A 17,689-nucleotide genomic window follows, 5' to 3' on the forward strand; every position below is an offset into this window, starting at 1 on the left:
TAACGCTGAAGAGAAATCCCTATAGAAATGTAACCCACCCTACACAGACACAACGGACAATTGCTAATAAAGCTTGGGGTAGCGGAGCCGGGACGCGGCGGAGCGATCTGCAGCCATAGTCAGAATACAGACTGCCATGAATAGTCCGTGCACTCCACCGAGGGTTTGACACCCGCCAAGAACAGGAATGCCACAAAATACTGCACGACTCCTGATCGGAGACGTCGCCATTGTTAGTAGAGCCGTATCCTCACGTAGTGTGAGCTGAGGAGTGACTGACATATCCCGCACATAGTGGGGTCTCTGAGGGGACAGCACGACCTGGGGGGCCGTCACAAGATGAAGAAGCCAATGTGGCGCACCTGCAGCGTACTGGCCAGCTGATGGATCTTTTCTGAGACGTGCCCCACTCCTCGGGGTCCGGTATGCATGTGTGACGCCCGTAAAGGACCCCTCCTGCGTGTCCGGGAGCGGAGGTGGGAGTCAGAGTCGCTGGACGAGTCCGCCATAAGTCCGACCGACTACTGTAGGAGGAAAGAAGAACCATTGATGAGGCAACATCAGCACCGACGGCCTGAGCGGCATTAACCAGAACCCTGAGCGACACATGGAAAGACTGCTCGTCATCTAATGGAAGGTCTGCCGTCTCCTGACATATTGGGGCTATCCACACTGCATTATATAGAATCCTGAGCGACACATGGAAAGACTGGTCATCATCTAATGGAAGGTCTGTCGTCTCCTGACATATTGGGGCTATCCACACTGCATTATATAGAATCCTGAGCGACACATGGAAAGACTGGTCATCATCTAATGGAAGGTCTACCGTCTCCTGACATATTGGGGCTATCCACACTGCATTATATAGGATCCTGAGTGACACATGGAAAGACTGGTCATCATCTAATGGAAGGTCTGCCGTCTCCTGACATATTGGGGCTATCCACACTGCATTATATAGGATCCTGAGCGACACATGGAAAGACTGGTCATCATCTAATGGAAGGTCTGTCGTCTCCTGACATATTGGGGCTATCCACACTGCATTATACAAGATCCTGAGCGACACATGGAAAGACTGCTCGTCATCTAATGGAAGGTCTGCCGTCTCCTGACATATTGGGGCTATCCACACTGCATTATATAGAATCCTGAGCGACACATGGAAAGACTGGTCATCATCTAATGGAAGGTCTGCCGTCTCCTGACATATTGGGGCTATCCACACTGCATTATATAGAATCCTGAGCGACACATGGAAAGACTGGTCATCATCTAATGGAAGGTCTGTCGTCTCCTGACATATTGGGGCTATCCACACTGCATTATATAGAATCCTGAGCGACACATGGAAAGACTGGTCATCATCTAATGGAAGGTCTGTCGTCTCCTGACATATTGGGGCTATCCACACTGCATTATACAAGATCCTGAGCGACACATGGAAAGACTGCTCGTCATCTAATGGAAGGTCTGCCGTCTCCTGACATATTGGGGCTATCCACACTGCATTATATAGAATCCTGAGCGACACATGGAAAGACTGGTCATCATCTAATGGAAGGTCTGCCGTCTCCTGACATATTGGGGCTATCCACACTGCATTATATAGAATCCTGAGCGACACATGGAAAGACTGGTCATCATCTAATGGAAGGTCTGTCGTCTCCTGACATATTGGGGCTATCCGCACTGCATTATACAAGATCCTGAGCGACACATGGAAAGACTGGTCGTCATCTAATGGAAGGTCTGTCATCTCCTGACATATTGGGACAATCCACACTGCATTATACAAGATCCTGAGCGACACATGGAAAGACTGGTCGTCATCTAATGGAAGGTCTGTCATCTCCTGACATATTGGGACAATCCACACTGCATTATACAAGATCCTGAGCGACACATGGAAAGACTGGTCATCATCTAATGGAAGGTCTGTCATCTCCTGACATATTGGGGCTATCCACACTGCATTATACAAGATCCTGAGCGACACATGGAAAGACTGGTCATCATCTAATGGAAGGTCTGCCGTCTCCTGACATATTGGGGCTATCCACACTGCATTATACAAGATCCTGAGCGACACATGGAAAGACTGGTCATCATCTAATGGAAGGTCTGCACTCTCCTGACATATTGGGGCTATCCACACTGCATTATATAGGATCCTGAGCGACACATGGAAAGACTGGTCGTCATCTAATGGAACGTCTGCACTCTCCTGACATATTGGGGCTATCCACACTGCATTATATAAGATCCTGAGCGACACATGGAAAGACTGGTCATCATCTAATGGAAGGTCTGCACTCTCCTGACATATTGGGGCTATCCACACTGCATTATATAGGATCCTGAGCGACACATGGAAAGACTGGTCATCATCTAATAGGTCTGCCGTCTCCTGACATATTGGGGCTATCCACACTGCATTACACGGGATCCTGAGCGACACATGGAAAGACTGGTCATCATCTAATGGAAGGTCTGCCGTCTCCTGACATATTGGGGCTATCCACCCTGCATTATACGGGATCCTGAGTGACACATGGAAAGACTGGTCATCATCTAATGGAAGGTCTGCCGTCTCCTGACATATTGGGGCTATTCGCACTGCATTATACAAGATCCTGAGCGACACATGGAAAGACTGGTCATCATCTAATGGAAGGTCTGCCGTCTCCTGACATATTGGGGCTATCCACACTGCATTATATAGGATCCTGAGCGACACATGGAAAGACTGGTCGTCATCTAATGGAAGGTCTGCCGTCTCCTGACATATTGGGGCTATCCACCCTGCATTATACAGGATCCTGAGCGACACATGGAAAGACTGGTCATCATCTAATGGAAGGTCTGCCGTCTCCTGACATATTGGGGCTATCTGCACTGCATTATACAAGATCCTGAGCGACACATGGAAAGACTGGTCATCATCTAATGGAAGGTCTGCCGTCTCCTGACATATTGGGGCTATCCACACTGCATTATATAGGATCTTGAGCGACACATGGAAAGACTGGTCGTCATCTAATAGAAGGTCTGCCGTCTCCTGACATATTGGGGCTATCCACACTGCATTATACGGGATCCTGAGCGACACATGGAAAGACTGGTCGTCATCTAATAGAAGGTCTGCCGTCTCCTGACATATTGAGGCTATCCACACTGCATTATACAAGATCCTGAGCGACACATGGAAAGACTGGTCATCATCTAATGGAAGGTCTGCCGTCTCCTGACATATTGGGGCTATCCACCCTGCATTATACGGGATCCTGAGGGACACATGGAAAGACTGGTCGTCATCTAATGGAAGGTCTGCCGTCTCCTGACATATTGGGGCTATCCGCACTGCATTATACAAGATCCTGAGCGACACATGGAAAGACTGGTCGTCATCTAATAGGTCTGCCGTCTCCTGATATATTGGGGCTATCCACACTGCATTATACGGGATCCTGAGCGACACATGGAAAGACTGGTCGTTATCTAATAGAAGGTCTGCCGTCTCCTGACATATTGGGGCTATCCACACTGCATTATATAGGATCCTGAGCGACACATGGAAAGACTAGTCGTCATCTAATAGAAGATCTGCCGTCTCCTGACATATTGGGGCTATCCACACTGCATTATACAAGATCCTGAGCGACACATGGAAAGACTGGTCATCATCTAATGGAAGGTCTGCCGTCTCCTGACATATTGGGGCTATAAGCACTGCATTATATAGGATCCTGAGCGACACATGGAAAGACTGGTCATCATCTAATGGAAGGTCTGCCGTCTCCTGATATATTGGGGCTATCCACACTGCATTATACAGGATCCTGAGCGACACATGGAAAGACTGGTCATCATCTAATAGGTCTGCCGTCTCCTGACATATTGGGGCTATCCGCACTGCATTATACAGGATCCTGAGCGACACATGGAAAGACTGGTCATCATCTAATGGAAGGTCTGCCGTCTCCTGATATATTGGGGCTATCCACACTGCATTATACAAGATCCTGAGCGACACATGGAAAGACTGGTCATCATCTAATGGAAGGTCTGCCGTCTCCTGACATATTGGGGCTATCCACACTGCATTATATAGGATCCTGAGCGACACATGGAAAGACTGGTCGTCATCTAATAGAAGGTCTGCCGTCTCCTGACATATTGGGGCTATCCACACTGCATTATACAAGATCCTGAGCGACACATGGAAAGACTGGTCATCATCTAAAGGGAGGTCTGCCGTCTCCTGACATATTGGGGCTATCCGCACTGCATTATATAGGATCCTGAGCGACACATGGAAAGACTGGTCATCATCTAATAGGTCTGCCGTCTCCTGACATATTGGGGCTATCCGCACTGCATTATACAGGATCCTGAGCGACACATGGAAAGACTGGTCATCATCTAATGGAAGGTCTGCCGTCTCCTGACATATTGGGGCTATCCGCACTGCATTATACAAGATCCTGAGCGACACATGGAAAGACTGGTCATCATCTAAAGGGAGGTCTGTCATCGCCTGATATATTGGGGAGGACAGAGGGGGAGAGGACAAAGAAGAAGAGGAGGAAAAGGAAGAAGAAGAAGAAGAGGAGGAAAAGGAAGAAAAAGAAGAAGAGGAGGAAAAGGAAGAAGAAGAGGAGGAAAAGGAAGAAGAAGAGGAGGAAAAGGAAGAAGAAGAAGAAGAAGAAGAAGAAGAAGAGGAGGAAAAGGAAGAAGAAGAAGAAGAAGAGGAGGAAAAGGAAGAAGAAGAAGAAGAAGAAGAGGAGGAAAAGGAAGAAGAAGAAGAAGAAGAAGAGGAAAAGGAAGAAGAAGAGGAGGAGAAGGGGGAGGAGGAGGAGGCAGCAACACGTCCCCGGGCAGCAATCAATGATCTGCGCACAGATCAGCCCTGACAGCAGAAGACGAATGTCAGAGATACAACAATTCATATATACACACTGTATATATACAGACAGTATCTAGCGGTCACCAGATACTGATGATGGAGAGGATGGGCGCTCACCAGATACTGATGATGGAGAGGATGGGCGGTCACCAGATACTGATGATGGAGGTGACGGTCAGTCACCAGATGCTGATGATGGAGGCAACGGGCAGTCACCAGATACTGATGATGGAAGCGATGGGCGGTCACCAGATGCTGTCAAACCCTCAGCAGCCAGATGTTACAGCATAGTGGATGGGATTTGTAGAAATTCCATGTCCAATTGGCGGGCATCTGTACCCGCGGACACAGACATGCGGCACGTCTTTCCAGACCGCAGCATGTCAATTTCTCTTGCGGAGTTGCTAAACTCCGCAAGATAAATCTGATCACTACAATGTGGTGAATGGTTCTGTGAACACATGAGGATTCACCTGCATTCACGTAACGCAGAGCTTTGGACGCAGCATAAAGTATACTGCATGGAAAGCACTACCTGTCTGACCCTTACTTAGCAGTATTTTCCCGCATAACTATATATATAGGTGTGTATAGATATAGGTCACTGCAGGGCGCTATAGCATTAACCCTCTGTGGACTGAGGTTCTGCTGACACATAAGTGAGTGAAGCTTTGGAGTCATGGGTTTTATCTGGGAAATCTGCCATTGTAAAACTGGCTCGATTTGCTGTTAATTGTGCTCCAACTGCAGATTCCCCCAAAAAGTTGTGTCAGACAGCACCAAGGCCATGTTCACACGATACAACTTCACAGATTAAATCAACGCTGAATGTGCTGAAAATTGAGAAGCCTGGATAAGTCAAATAGTCAAATCTATGTAATGAGAGGCGCGAATCCTGACATCGCACCGCGAGGACGCGGCAGCCTCCCGCCTGACACCGCACCGCGAGGACGCGGCCGCCTGACACCGCACCGCGAGGACGCCTCCCGCCTGACACCGCACCGCGAGGACGCTTCCCGCCTGACACCGCACCGCGAGGACGCTTCCCGCCTGACACCGCACCGCGAGGACGCCTCCCGCCTGACACCGCACCGCGAGGACGCCTCCCGCCTGACACCGCACCGCGAGGACGCGGCAGCCTCCCGCCTGACACCGCACCGCGAGGACGCGGCCGCCTGACACCGCACCGCGAGGACGCCTCCCGCCTGACACCGCACCGCGAGGACGCCTCCCGCCTGACACCGCACCGCGAGGACGCCTCCCGCCTGACACCGCACCGCGAGGACGCCTCCCGCCTGACACCGCACCGCGAGGACGCTTCCCGCCTGACACCGCACCGCGAGGACGCCTCCCGCCTGACACCGCACCGCGAGGACGCGGCAGCCTCCCGCCTGACACCGCACCGCGAGGACGCCTCCCGCCTGACACCGCACCGCGAGGACGCCTCCCGCCTGACACCGCACCGCGAGGACGCCTCCCGCCTGACACCGCACCGCGAGGACGCCTCCCGCCTGACACCGCACCGCGAGGACGCCTCCCGCCTGACACCGCACCGCGAGGACGCCTCCCGCCTGACACCGCACCGCGAGGACGCTTCCCGCCTGACACCGCACCGCGAGGACGCTTCCCGCCTGACACCGCACCGCGAGGACGCCTCCCGCCTGACACCGCACCGCGAGGACGCCTCCCGCCTGACACCGCACCGCGAGGACGCCTCCCGCCTGACACCGCACCGCGAGGACGCTTCCCGCCTGACACCGCACCGCGAGGACGCCTCCCGCCTGACACCGCACCGCGAGGACGCTTCCCGCCTGACACCGCACCGCGAGGACGCTTCCCGCCTGACACCGCACCGCGAGGACGCCTCCCGCCTGACACCGCACCGCGAGGACGCTTCCCGCCTGACACCGCACCGCGAGGACGCGGCAGCCTCCCGCCTGACACCGCACCGCGAGGACGCCTCCCGCCTGACACCGCACCGCGAGGACGCCTCCCGCCTGACACCGCACCGCGAGGACGCCTCCCGCCTGACACCGCACCGCGAGGACGCCTCCCGCCTGACACCGCACCGCGAGGACGCCTCCCGCCTGACACCGCACCGCGAGGACGCCTCCCGCCTGACACCGCACCGCGAGGACGCCTCCCGCCTGACACCGCACCGCGAGGACGCTTCCCGCCTGACACCGCACCGCGAGGACGCCTCCCGCCTGACACCGCACCGCGAGGACGCCTCCCGCCTGACACCGCACCGCGAGGACGCCTCCCGCCTGACACCGCACCGCGAGGACGCCTCCCGCCTGACACCGCACCGCGAGGACGCCTCCCGCCTGACACCGCACCGCGAGGACGCCTCCCGCCTGACACCGCACCGCGAGGACGCCTCCCGCCTGACACAACACCGCACCGCGAGGACGCGGCCACCTCCCATCAAAAGCGCAGGACGGCACTGTGCCAGATCAGATCTCGCTCAGGGGAAACTACAGTCGACCCCTTACAGCGTTTCACAACTTGAAGAGCCCGGCAACTAACAGAGCCTGAAACCTCACAGAGCCCAACAACCCCGGCAACTAACAGAGCCCGGCAACTAACAGAGCCCGGCAACTAACAGAGCCCGGCAACTAACAGAGCCCGGCAACTAACAGAGCCCGGCAACTAACAGAGCCCGGCAACTAACAGAGCCTGAAACCTCGCAGAGCCCAACAACCCCGGCAACTAACAGAGCCTGAAACCTCGCAGAGCCCAACAACCCCGGCAACTAACAGAGCCCGGCAACTAACAGAGCCTGAAACCTCGCAGAGCCCAACAACCCCGGCAACTAACAGAGCCTGAAACCTCGCAGAGCCCAACAACCCCGGCAACTAACAGAGCCTGAAACCTCGCAGAGCCCAACAACCCTGGCAACTAACAGAGCCTGAAACCTCGCAGAGCCCAACAACCCCGGCAACTAACAGAGCCTGAAACCTAGCAGAGCCCAACAACCCCGGCAACTAACAGAGCCTGAAACCTCGCAGAGCCCAACAACCCCGGCAACTAACAGAGCCCGGCAACTAACAGAGCCCGGCAACTAACAGAGCCCGGCAACTAACAGAGCCCGGCAACTAACAGAGCCTGAAACCTCGCAGAGCCCAACAACCCCGGCAACTAACAGAGCCTGAAACCTAGCAGAGCCCAACAACCCCGGCAACTAACAGAGCCTGAAACCTCGCAGAGCCCAACAACCCCGGCAACTAACAGAGCCCGGCAACTAACAGAGCGCGGCAACTAACAGAGCCCGGCAACTAACAGAGCCCGGCAACTAACAGAGCCCGGCAACTAACAGAGCCCGGCAACTAACAGAGCCCGGCAACTAACAGAGCCCGGCAACTAACAGAGCCTGAAACCTCGCAGAGCCCAACAACCCCGGCAACTAACAGAGCCTGAAACCTCGCAGAGCCCAACAACCCCGGCAACTAACAGAGCCCGGCAACTAACAGAGCCTGAAACCTCGCAGAGCCCAACAACCCCGGCAACTAACAGAGCCTGAAACCTCGCAGAGCCCAACAACCCCGGCAACTAACAGAGCCCGGCAACTAACAGAGCCTGAAACCTCGCAGAGCCCAACAACCCTGGCAACTCGCAGACCACGGCAACCCTGGCAACTCGCAGAGCCCGACAACCCTGGCAACTCGCAGAGCCCGACAACCCTGGCAACTCGCAGAGCCCGACAACCTTGGCAACTCGCAGAGCCCGACAACCCTGGCAACTCGCAGAGCCCGACAACCCTGGCAACTCGCAGAACTCGGCAACCCTGGCAACTCGCAGGGCCCGACACCTCGCAGAGCCCAACATCTCTGGCAACTCACAGGGCCCGGCACCTCTGGCAACCCGTAGAGCCCGACACCTCGCAGAGCCCGACGGCCCTGGCAACTCGCAGAGCCAGACGACCCTGGCAACTCGCAGAGCCCGACACCTAGCAGGGCCAGACACCTCTGACAACCGGCAGGGCCCGACACTTCCCACTCAGCATAGCAATAACAATATAACTCTGCAGGATTGGAGGCTCCGGGGGCCACACAGTGACTAACCCCACACCGGCTCCGGGGGGCAACATAGTGACTAACCCCACGCCGGCTCTAGTAGGACCACTGGGCAATAGCTTGTTCTGGTCTTATTAACAGCATTGTAACAGTCAGTCAGCAGAGGGCGCCCTGCAGAGAGCACAGCCACCAGCCAGCAAACTGCTGCCCAACAGAGGGGCCAGTGACAGCTGCTACAGCGCTACCCTGCCCTCTGCAGGTGATGCTGGGGTACTGCACCAGGTGACAACATGTAATGAACATTTTCTAACACTTCTTGCCCATTTTATACTGGAATTCTACAGTAAACGTCCACGGACATATTTTTGCAATTTAGGTGCCCTCGTACAGAGGATACTATGTGCAATGTGAACCAGGCCTTACTGCAGTGCTGCAATTACTTCTGACAACAGCCTGAATCTTCGCTGCACCACACACGGCCTCGTGCACACAAAAGGGTTTTGGCTCCATGCAACTTCCAGGCTCCATCGGCTCCTAAAATTTTTCCTGTGGAATTCACACCATTATACAGCCATGCTTAAAGAGCTCTTCCTGGGACAAGTCCTCAACAGGCAATTCCACAAACAATAAGTTGCAGCATTCAGAATATCTATCCATCGACTGCCGGCAAACTGATCAGTAGCTGCCAGCTCCACCGGATGTCATCAGTGCACAATGTGGGGTTATGTGAGGGGCCACAGCTCCGAGTATGTCCACTTCACAGGAGGCGAACTGTAGTTCTCCGGAACGGCCACTACACAGACTCCGCGCTGCCACGGTGGGAACATCTGCCCCCTGGCACACGGGCTCCGCGCTGCCACAGTGGGAACATCTGCCCCCCCCGGCACACGGGCTCCGCGCTGCCACGGTGGGAACATCAGCCCCCCCCCCCCCCCCGGCACACGGGCTCCGCGCTGCCACGGTGGGAACATCAGCCCCCCCCCCCCCCGGCACACGGGCTCCGCGCTGCCACGGTGGGAACATCTGCCCCCCCCCGGCACACGGGCTCCGCGCTGCAACGGTGGGAACATCTGCCCCCCCCCCCCCGGCACACGGGCTCCGCGCTGCCACGGTGGGAACATCTGCCCCCCCCCCCCGGCACACGGGCTCCGCGCTGCCACGGTGGGAACATCTGCCCCCCCCCCGGCACACGGGCTCCGCGCTGCCACGGTGGGAACATCTGCCCCCGGCACACGGGCTCCGCGCTGCCACGGTGGGAACATCTGCCCCCCCCCCCCCCGGCACACGGGCTCCGCGCTGCCACGGTGGGAACATCTGCCCCCACGGGCACACGGGCTCCGCGCTGCCACGGTGGGAACATCTGCCCCCCCCCCAGGCACACGGGCTCCGCGCTGCCACGGTGGGAACATCTGCCCCCCCCCCAGGCACACGGGCTCCGCGCTGCCACGGTGGGAACATCTGCTCCCCCCCCCCCCGGCACACGGGCTCCGCGCTGCCACGGTGGGAACATCTGCCCCCCCCGGCACACGGGCTCCGCGCTGCCACGGTGGGAACATCTGCCCCCCCCCCAGGCACACGGGCTCCGCGCTGCCACGGTGGGAACATCTGCCCCCCCCCCAGGCACACGGGCTCCGCGCTGCCACGGTGGGAACATCTGCCCCCCCCCCAGGCACACGGGCTCCGCGCTGCCACGGTGGGAACATCTGCCCCCCCCGGCACACGGGCTCCGCGCTGCCACGGTGGGAACATCTGCCCCCCCCCCCCCCCGGCACACGGGCTCCGCGCTGCCACGGTGGGAACATCTGCCCCCCCGGCACACGGGCTCCGCGCTGCCACGGTGGGAACATCTGCCCCCCCCGGCACACGGGCTCCGCGCTGCCACGGTGGGAACATCTGCCCCCCCCCCCCGGCACACGGGCTCCGCGCTGCCACGGTGGGAACATCTGCCCCCCCCGGCACACGGGCTCCGCGCTGCCACGGTGGGAACATCTGCACCCCCCCCGGCACACGGGCTCCGCGCTGCCACGGTGGGAACATCTGCCCCCCCCCCGGCACACGGGCTCCGCGCTGCCACGGTGGGAACATCTGCCCCCCCCCCCGGCACACGGGCTCCGCGCTGCCACGGTGGGAACATCTGCCCCCCCCCCGGCACACGGGCTCCGCGCTGCCACGGTGGGAACATCTGCCCCCCCCCCCCCCAGCACACGGGCTCCGCGCTGCCACGGTGGGAACATCTGCCCCCCCCGGCACACGGGCTCCGCGCTGCCACGGTGGGAACATCTGCCCCCCCCCGGCACACGGGCTCCACGCTGCCACGGTGGGAACATCTGCCCCCCCCCCGGCACACGGGCTCCGCGCTGCCACGGTGGGAACATCTGCCCCCCCCCCCCCAGCACACGGGCTCCGCGCTGCCACGGTGGGAACATCTGCCCCCCCCGGCACACGGGCTCCGCGCTGCCACGGTGGGAACATCTGCCCCCCCCCGGCACACGGGCTCCACGCTGCCACGGTGGGAACATCTGCCCCCCCCCCGGCACACGGGCTCCACGCTGCCACGGTGGGAACATCTGCCCCCCCCCGGCACACGGGCTCCACGCTGCCACGGTGGGAACATCTGCCCCCCCCCCGGCACACGGGCTCCGCGCTGCCACGGTGGGAACATCTGCCTCTCCGGCACACGGGCTCCGCGCTGCCACCGGGAACATCTGCCTCTCCGGCACACGGGCTCCGCGCTGCCACCGGGAACATCTGCCTCTCCGGCACACGGGCTCCGCGCTGCCACCGGGAACATCTGCCTCCCCGGCACACGGGCTCCGCGCTGCCACGGGGAACATCTGCCTCCCCGGCACACGGGCTCCGCGCTGCCACGGGGAACATCTGCCTCCCCGGCACACAGGCTCCGCGCTGCCACGGGGAACATCTGCCTCTCCGGCACACGGGCTCCGCGCTGCCATGGGAAACATCTGCCTCTCCGGCACACGGGCTCCGCGCTGCCACGGGGAACATCTGCCTCTCCGGCACACGGGCTCTGCGCTGCCATGGGGAACATCTGCCTCCCCGGCACACGGGCTCCGCGCTGGGCCCGCACGCACACACTCGGGAGGAGGGGGGGCTGGGCCCGGTCCGCTGCCGCCCACTGCTCTGACCTCGTCACCGGAAATCACAGGTGGTAATTATGTAGCAGATGCAGAAGAGTCGCCATTATCCGCTCAGTAACCACCACATCAGCCGGGTCCGGCCACCAGGACCTCACCGACCACTGACACCAGTGGGAAGCTCAGACCCTCGGAAGCAGAATCAATGCGGAGGCTGCGGACCCCACATACTGGCACCTGGATCTGATCGCTAGAAGGGAGTCACACACGATCAGAAGAACAGCAAGGTGTCTCCGACTTTGCAGATAAAAAAAATCAAGATGAATAAACCTTAATGGCAATACCATACACGACCGGTAAACAAGGGTGGCGCTGTTCTCAGAAGAAAGACGCCATGCTTCTCTAATCCTAGGAAACCCTTTAGGCTCGAGTTGAGATTTGCAGTGCAATAGAAAAATACAGCAAATATACATGGCTATCAGGGAATGCTGTGAGTTGTAGTCTGGAAATAGCTGGGGAGCCACCAATTACAGAACACTGATTGGAGTTTTGGAGGAAACCTGTGAGGAACGTGACCTGGGCCCCGGCCAGATGAGGAAAGGGTCTGCATAATACCTGCGCTCACACAGGTCCTAGGGCAGGGAGCCTCTCCAGAGCTGCGCTCACACAGGTCCTAGGGCAGGGAGCCTCTCCAGAGCTGCGCTCACACAGGTCCTAGGGCAGGGAGCCTCTCCAGAGCTGCGCTCACACAGGTCCTAGGGCAGGGAGCCTCTCCAGAGCTGCGCTCACACAGGTCCTAGGGCAGGGAGCCTCTCCAGAGCTGCGCTCACACAGGTCCTAGGGCAGGGAGCCTCTCCAGAGCTGCGCTCTCACAGGTCCTAGGGCAGGGAGCCTCTCCAGAGCTGCGCTCACACAGGTCCTAGGGCAGGGAGCCTCTCCAGAGCTGCGCTCACACAGGTCCTAGGGCAGGGAGCCTCTCCAGAGCTGCGCTCACACAGGTCCTAGGGCAGGGAGCCTCTCCAGAGCTGCGCTCACACAGGTCCTAGGGCAGGGAGCCTCTCCAGAGCTGCGCTCACACAGGTCCTAGGGCAGGGAGCCTCTCCAGAGCTGCGCTCACACAGGTCCTAGGGCAGGGAGCCTCTCCAGAGCTGCGCTCACACAGGTCCTAGGGCAGGGAGCCTCTCCAGAGCTGCGCTCACACAGGTCCTAGGGCAGGGAGCCTCTCCAGAGCTGCGCTCACACAGGTCCTAGGGCAGGGAGCCTCTCCAGAGCTGCGCTCACACAGGTCCTAGGGCAGGGAGCCTCTCCAGAGCTGCGCTCACACAGGTCCTAGGGCAGGGAGCCTCTCCAGAGCTGCGCTCACACAGGTCCTAGGGCAGGGAGCCTCTCCAGAGCTGCGCTCACACAGGTCCTAGGGCAGGGAGCCTCTCCAGAGCTGCGCTCACACAGGTCCTAGGGCAGGGAGCCTCTCCAGAGCTGCGCTCACACAGGTCCTAGGGCAGGGAGCCTCTCCAGAGCTGCGCTCACACAGGTCCTAGGGCAGGGAGCCTCTCCAGAGCTGCGCTCACACAGGTCCTAGGGCAGGGAGCCTCTCCAGAGCTGCGCTCACACAGGTCCTAGGGCAGGGAGCCTCTCCAGAGCTGCGCTCACACAGGTCCTAGGGCAGGGAGCCTCTCCAGAGCTGCGCTCACACAGGTCCTAGGGCAGGGAGCCTCTCCAGAGCTGCGCTCACACAGGTCCTAGGGCAGGGAGCCTCTCCAGAGCTGCGCTCACACAGGTCCTAGGGCAGGGAGCCTCTCCAGAGCTGCGCTCACACAGGTCCTAGGGCAGGGAGCCTCTCCAGAGCTGCGCTCACACAGGTCCTAGGGCAGGGAGCCTCTCCAGAGCTGCGCTCACACAGGTCCTAGGGCAGGGAGCCTCTCCAGAGCTGCGCTCACACAGGTCCTAGGGCAGGGAGCCTCTCCAGAGCTGCGCTCACACAGGTCCTAGGGCAGGGAGCCGCTCCAGAGCTGCGCTCACACAGGTCCTAGGGCAGGGAGCCGCTCCAGAGCTGCGCTCACACAGGTCCTAGGGCAGGGAGCCGCTCCAGAGCTGCGCTCACACAGGTCCTAGGGCAGGGAGCCGCTCCAGAGCTGCGCTCACACAGGTCCTAGGGCAGGGAGCCGCTCCAGAGCTGCGCTCACACAGGTCCTAGGGCAGGGAGCCGCTCCAGAGCTGCGCTCACACAGGTCCTAGGGCAGGGAGCCGCTCCAGAGCTGCGCTCACACAGGTCCTAGGGCAGGGAGCCGCTCCAGAGCTGCGCTCACACAGGTCCTAGGGCAGGGAGCCGCTCCAGAGCTGCGCTCACACAGGTCCTAGGGCAGGGAGCCGCTCCAGAGCTGCGCTCACACAGGTCCTAGGGCAGGGAGCCGCTCCAGAGCTGCGCTCACACAGGTCCTAGGGCAGGGAGCCGCTCCAGAGCTGCGCTCACACAGGTCCTAGGGCAGGGAGCCGCTCCAGAGCTGCGCTCACACAGGTCCTAGGGCAGGGAGCCGCTCCAGAGCTGCGCTCACACAGGTCCTAGGGCAGGGAGCCGCTCCAGAGCTGCGCTCACACAGGTCCTAGGGCAGGGAGCCGCTCCAGAGCTGCGCTCACACAGGTCCTAGGGCAGGGAGCCGCTCCAGAGCTGCGCTCACACAGGTCCTAGGGCAGGGAGCCGCTCCAGAGCTGCGCTCACACAGGTCCTAGGGCAGGGAGCCGCTCCAGAGCTGCGCTCACACAGGTCCTAGGGCAGGGAGCCGCTCCAGAGCTGCGCTCACACAGGTCCTAGGGCAGGGAGCCGCTCCAGAGCTGCGCTCACACAGGTCCTAGGGCAGGGAGCCGCTCCAGAGCTGCGCTCACACAGGTCCTAGGGCAGGGAGCCGCTCCAAAGCTGCGCTCACACAGGTCCTAGGGCAGGGAGACGCTCCAAAGCTGCGCTCACACAGGTCCTGGGGCAGGGAGACGCTCCAGAGCTGCGCTCACACAGGTCCTGGGGCAGGGAGACGCTCCAGAGCTGCGCTCACACAGGTCCTGGGGAAGGGAGCCGCTCCAGAGCTGCGCTCACACAGGTCCTGGAGAAGGGAGCCGCTCCAGAGTTGCGCTCACACAGGTCCTGGGGAAGGGAGCCGCTCCAGAGCTGCGCTCACACAGGTCCTGGGGCAGGGAGCCGCTCCAGAGCTGCACTCACACAGATCCTGGGGCAGGGAGCCGCTCCAGAGCTGCACTCACACAGGTCCTGGGGCAGGGAGCCTCTCCAGAGCTGCACTCACAGGTCCTAGGGTAGGGAGCCTCTCCAGAGCTGCACTCACACAGGTCCTAGGGCAGGGAGCCTCTCCAGAGCTGCACTCACACAGGTCCTAGGGCAGGGAGCCTCTCCAGAGCTGCGGTCACACAGCTGCTCACATTGCAGCACACACCACTTCCTTCCCGTACTGCAGCCCTGGTTCCTCTTTGTCAACTGCAACAAAACCACAAACACCCGGAGCAAAGCAGAAATCAGAGAGATGGAGGAGGAGGCCGCCATTATTGACCACACTAGACTCCGTATACAGTACAAAACAAAGCACAGCTCCACCGCTGCACCCAGCACTGCGCTGCCCCCCACCGGCTTCACCGCATATACCCCAAGACACAGCAGAACACAGCAGCCATGTACAGTGACACCTCAGAGTCTCCCCATATACACAGTGTCACCTCAGAGTCTCCCCATATACACAGTGTCACCTCAGAGTCTCCCCCATATACAGAGTGTCACCTCAGAGTCTCCCCCATATACACAGTGTCACCTCAGTCTCCCCATATACACAGTGTCACCTCAGAGTCTCCCCATATACACAGTGTCACCTCAGAGTCTCCCCCATATACAGAGTGTCACCTCAGAGTCTCCCCCATATACACAGTGTCACCTCAGTCTCCCCATATACACAGTGTCACCTCAGAGTCTCCCCATATACACAGTGTCACCTCAGAGTCTCCCCCATATACAGTGTCACCTCAGAGTCTCCCCCATATACACAGTGTCACCTCAGAGTCTCCCCCATATACACAGTGTTACCTCAGAGTCTCCCCATATACACAGTGTCACCTCAGAGTCTTCCCATATACAGTGTCACCTCAGAATCTCCCCCATATACACAGTGTCACCTCAGAGTCTCCCCATATACACAGTGTCACCTCAGAGTCTCCCCCATATACACAGTGTCACCTCAGAGTCTCCCCATACACAGTGTCACCTCAGAGTCTCCCCATATACACAGTGTCACCTCAGAGTCTCCCCCATATACACAGTGTCACCTCAGAGTCTCCCCCATATACACAGTGTCACCTCAGAGTCTCCCCCATATACACAGTGTCACCTCAGAGTCTCCCCCATATACACAGTGTCACCTCAGAGTCTCCTCCATATACACAGTGTCACCTCAGTCTCCCCATATACACAGTGTCACCTCAGTCTCCCCCATATACACAGTGTCACCTCAGTCTACCCCATATACACAGTGTCACCTCAGAGTCTCCCCATATACACAGTGTCACCTCAGAGTCTCCCCCATATACAGAGTGTCACCTCAGAGTCTCCCCCATATACACAGTGACACCTCAGAGTCTCCCCATATACACAGTGTCACCTCAGAGTCTCCCCCATATACACAGTGTCACCTCAGAGTCTCCCCATATACACAGTGTCACCTCAGAGTCTCCCCCATATCCATATACACAGTGTCACATCACAGTCTCCCCATATACACAGTGTCACCTCAGAGTCTCCCCATATACACAGTGTCACCTCAGTCTCCCCCATATACACAGTGTCACCTCAGTCTCCCCCATATAAACAGTGACACCTCAGAGTCTCCCCATATACAGTGTCACCTCAGAGTCTCCCCCATATACACAGTGTCACCTCAGAGTCTCCCCCATATACACAGTGTTACCTCAGAGTCTCCCCCATATACACAGTGTCACCTCAGAGTTTCCCCATATACACAGTGTCACCTCAGAGTCTCCTCCATATACACAGTGTCACCTCAGAGTCTCCCCATATACACAGTGTCACCTCACAGTCTCCCCATATACACAGTGTCACCTCAGAGTCTCCCCATATACACAGTGTCACCTCAGAGTCTCCCCCATATACAGAGTGTCACCTCAGAGTCTCCCCCATATACACAGTGTCACCTCAGAGTCTCCCCCATATACAGAGTGTCACCTCAGAGTCTCCCCATATACACAGTGTCACCTCAGAGTCTCCCCATATACACAGTGTCACCTCAGAGTCTCCTCCATATACACAGTGTCACCTCAGAGTCTCCTCCATATACACAGTGTCACCTCAGAGTCTCCTCCATATACACAGTGTCACCTCAGAGTCTCCTCCATATACACAGTGTCACCTCAGAGTCTCCTCCATATACACAGTGTCACCTCAGAGTCTCCTCCATATACAGAGTGTCACCTCAGAATCTCCCCCATATACACAGTGTCACCTCAGAGTCTCCTCCATATACACAGTGTCACTTCAGAGTCTCCTCCATATACACAGTGTCACCTCAGAGTCTCCTCCATATACACAGTGTCACCTCAGAGTCTCCTCCATATACACAGTGTCACCTCAGAGTCTCCTCCATATACAGAGTGTCACCTCAGAA

At 58.5% G+C, this 17,689-nt stretch overlaps 1 protein-coding gene across 3 annotated transcripts in view; it reads right to left on the minus strand.

The window, feature by feature from the left end:
* The window catches only part of CEP128 (centrosomal protein 128), a 331,982-nt gene that overhangs the window by 304,671 nt on the left and 9,622 nt on the right, over positions 1-17,689 (minus strand). For all 3 annotated transcript variants that reach the window (XM_073638150.1, XM_073638151.1, XM_073638149.1), the window contains exon 2: positions 363-524. In XM_073638150.1, coding sequence (XP_073494251.1) covers positions 363-509 — 147 coding nt within the window. In that variant the 5' untranslated portion in view covers positions 510-524. The remainder of the gene's footprint in view (positions 1-362; positions 525-17,689) is intronic.

The sequence above is a fragment of the Phyllobates terribilis genome, unplaced genomic scaffold (genome assembly GCF_046119375.1).
Source record: "Phyllobates terribilis strain yellow unplaced genomic scaffold, ASM4611937v1 Scaffold_7__3_contigs__length_470593459, whole genome shotgun sequence".
Classification (NCBI taxonomy): domain Eukaryota; kingdom Metazoa; phylum Chordata; class Amphibia; order Anura; family Dendrobatidae; genus Phyllobates; species Phyllobates terribilis.